At 36.6% G+C, this 3,829-nt stretch overlaps 1 protein-coding gene across 1 annotated transcript in view; it reads left to right on the plus strand.

Annotated features, from left to right (window-relative positions):
- Positions 1-600: 600 nt before the first annotated feature.
- Positions 601-3,829, plus strand: part of il15ra (interleukin 15 receptor subunit alpha) — a gene marked incomplete at its 5' end in the record, with an annotated part of 6,711 nt that continues 3,482 nt past the window's right edge. Inside the window, 3 exon segments of the mRNA XM_014018462.1 lie at positions 601-783; positions 2,209-2,229; positions 3,267-3,302. Of these exon segments, the coding sequence (XP_013873916.1) occupies positions 601-783; positions 2,209-2,229; positions 3,267-3,302 (240 nt within the window).

Consider the following 3,829-nt stretch of genomic DNA (forward strand, 5'->3'; position numbering starts at 1 on the left):
TGCTGTACAGAGGACTTCATGGACAAACTGGCGATGCTAACATGCACACAGTTTAATTCATAATTAAATTATCCCTAGGTGTGAGTTATTAACAAAACTGACAAAACTCTAGGTTTTCTATTTTGGCGTCATTTTTGTTAAAAATTTATTTGAAACCTCAAATAATATTTGGATATTAAAATTAACCGGTTTGGGGAGAGGTCTTTACTAGCTCGCATTGAAAATGACAAAAATTCTGCTCAAACATTATGTGGCTAATACTCAAAAAAGGGCTTCAAAAATTATTTTAGATTATGTTTAGATATTTTAATAATAAAAAACACATAGATGTGGTATTTATTCATTATATTTTGATGAAATGCAGTTGTTGGAAATGTTACACTATATCTGCCTATTTCTCCACATTCCACTTTGAGACTTAATCCTCATTTCTATGTTATCTTAATAAAATGACATCTGTTGTGTGTTTTTGTACACTTTAGTAAATTCTACCATGTCCTGATATGTAAAATCCTCAAAATTGATAGAACGCAAGATTTTTTTTCTTCCTTYATTGCTGTGTTTTTGTCATAATTGGATTTTGTTTTCCTTTTTTCCCAGGGGATTGTTTGTGTTCTACAATCCCAGAAAAGAGTAAAACTAAAAACCCACTAGACACCTGCATTGGCAGTTCCACCAGATTCCGTTACGTATGTATTGATGGTTACGTCAGGAAAGCTGGAACCTCAAATCTCCTCAAGTGTGAAAATGGGAAGTGGATCAACCCAACCCTCGAGTGCATACGTAAGTATCTAGATTTCCTTTATAGATTTAACAGCTTATAAAGTGATAATGTTGGGAAGAGTTATAGAACAGTTGGTATTAAAAGTGAAATCCAACACTGCCAGGCCAGAGCAGTAATGTCTCTCCATCATGTAAACTGAGAATACTCATTTTTGAGAATTAAAACTTGTGAAACTGGTTTCCTCTCCAAAGAAAATAACTCATGCAAGTCAGCACATGGAAGCTAATAAGGACTGCACCAAGTTGGCTCTCGCTCCAACTAATGCCCAAGCTGAATGTCCAATGGTTACTACACTTCTTATTTRTTTTGCTACTTTATCAGACTCATGAAGAGCAACTGAATACAGTAAAAGGTTCCAGGGGGGAGGCAGAAGAAAACAAATGTTGGCTTTTATTTTAAAGGAAAGCCAAACAAAAAGGAGTCAAATAGCAGCATAAACAACCAAGAACTGAAATTTACTTCATAAAAACGGTAAAAGGCAAYGAAACCAGCCGTCTGTCAGACAAGAAACGACAGGAAGATATTAACGACAATCAGATAATTGGGAACAAATGTTGAGGCAGGGGTTGGAAAAAATCCACCATAATTCCCTGTTTGTGGCGAGGTGAAAAGAAAACCAAAAMAGGCGAAGGAAACCAAAAGAGAAAAACGAACGTTAGGCAAAACAYTGAAAGGCCGAGCGAAGCTAAACAGGCAAAATCATGCAAATTCTTTCTGTAGGTTAAAAACAAACCTGGTTCCCTCTTTGAATGCCAGACTAGATACTGCATAGAGAAAAATAAAAAAAAAATAAACGCAGATCAGTTCTCAGTGATCTAATGGAKTAGAGTGATAATGAAACAAACCACATTCACATGCATGATGTCATGTATGTCCTAATCTCTCCAGAAAATTCTACTGTAGGGGCTTTACAGTTATAAAAATGGTTCACAGAGACCGGTTTGAGTAGCTGTTTTGGRCGGAGTTACTGAACATTAATGTGGGGCTGTTGGAGTCTTTGGTCAGATAGGACATCTGTGCCAAATGTCATCAAGATCTGATCATGKTTGTACGGGCTTGAAATAACAAATTTGMTTCATGGGTTTTGATTCCTTTGCATACTGCTAAGTGGCAGCTGCATAGAAACACAATGATGTCATGGAATGATAGGACTTTATCAGTGATAAACAACAAAAAAAAGGTTCAAATATGTAGAAAACCGTTTGCTAGTCCGGTGTAGGTCGGCCACATTTATATTCCTACCAGATTTCATTCTGCTAGGTGCAGTCATTTCTGTGCTATGGTTGACTAAAAATCTCTGAAAAAAAAGCAATAAATAAATAAAGATTACAAAAACAATTTGACCCCCGCGCCATGTAACGGAGGTCATAATAAACTTACTTAGTGAACTTTAACCAGCTCTATTGTCATGTATTTTGTTTCAGTTCATCCTTCACGCAACACAGGTAAGATTTCATATACTGCCCAAAAACACTGTTAGAATAAAGATTTCCACCTTTAGTCTGTAACTTTAAAGCTATCGTTGAAATCCTTTGAAGTGGGGTTCTGTGGAAAGCATATGAACAGTTAATATCTTACCTGCTGTAGATAACTTTTTGAACAATCTCTGTTTGGAGAAATAGTTGTGTACTGACTGACAAGCTAACTATCAGAACAAGCAAGGTCAAAGCAGATTGTTTTCATTTTTGAAATGTTTCCAATCTAATATACCATTTAGCTGTTCATGCTAATTCTAGTTGATATACCTTCATAATAAACAATGTAAATTGCTTATTTACTTATCTTGCTGTATATTGTTTTGTCCTGTATGTTTTGCAACTATTTGGTATGGAATGATTTTTCAGTGTTCATTTTCCCATTTAACTTCTTTATTATTGCAGATTTATTGCTGAAAATCTAATTACAAATCCCAGTCCAGGAAGCTGCCCGTTTAATTTGACCCAGAGTTAAAATAAAATGACTCCTGATTTGGATTTAATTATTAGACCAGACTGTTTTTACAAGACACAACCTCAAACTGCAGGATGAGAGAAAAACAGCATCAGCACAAAAAACTATTTAAATACATTTTAAGCGACATATAGCCTATTTTTTTCACCACAGAAACATTTGTGTGGTTATTGACACAGGAAATTATAAATATACGCCTCACTAATATTTCTGCTTAGGAGCCGCCACTGCTTTTATCTTGCTTGTAGATTCGGAGGGGTTTTGCCACTGGAGGAAGCAATAAACCTCAGCTGATGAGCAGATTGAATTCAAAACGTTTTTTTTTTCTCTTCTGCGAGAAGAAGGAAATAAGATGAATTATTTTGATCTGCCCCGGTGGCAGAGAAGCTGTCTGCTGTGTATAAGTGTAGACAAAATACTGCCTGTGCTACACCAGCCATGTCCCAAGTTTTCCCAATAAATCATTTTGAAGAACCCAGTTTGATCCGGCTACAGAAGTATAAAGCTTGGTTTTGTGTTACTGTTCCATCAGAACCAACACCCAGTTCTGGAGCACCTTGGACCACAGGTAACRAAAGTCTCAAGATTGAACTTAGTCACTTTCATTCTGATTAGGTTTTCCCCCAACTTACCACCAAACACCTGCGTAAAAACCATGTGGCTTAAACTATAATTAGTCCATGGGCTAGAGTGGGTCACCGTGTACAYCCCCTGCTCTTGAACTTCTCTGSTATTTTCATGAAAAAGGGTATCAGCAGATTTGTATTGATTGGCTCTTCGATTTAAATGACATTTCATTAAACAAATATGCAAACAATGATGTTGTCAGGGGGTCAAAAAGTCACAACCTCAACAGAAGATGAAAATTTTCATCTTTGTAGTTTGTAAATTAGGGTGGGTCACCTTGCACACCCCACTACTGAACTTCTCTGGTATTTTCATGTACCCTTTAAAAAAAGGCATGTTAAAAGAAAAAAAATGGGTCTCACTGTCCCCCGGGGACCGCGTTTTGGCCACACCCCTTTTTCATTCTGACCATCAAAGTTAGGTGTACAGGGACCTTAACTGCCAATAACTTTGTTATAAACCAACCAC

This window comes from Austrofundulus limnaeus, unplaced genomic scaffold (assembly GCF_001266775.1).
Source record: "Austrofundulus limnaeus strain Quisiro unplaced genomic scaffold, Austrofundulus_limnaeus-1.0 Scaffold193, whole genome shotgun sequence".
NCBI classification, from domain to species: Eukaryota; Metazoa; Chordata; class Actinopteri; order Cyprinodontiformes; family Rivulidae; genus Austrofundulus; species Austrofundulus limnaeus.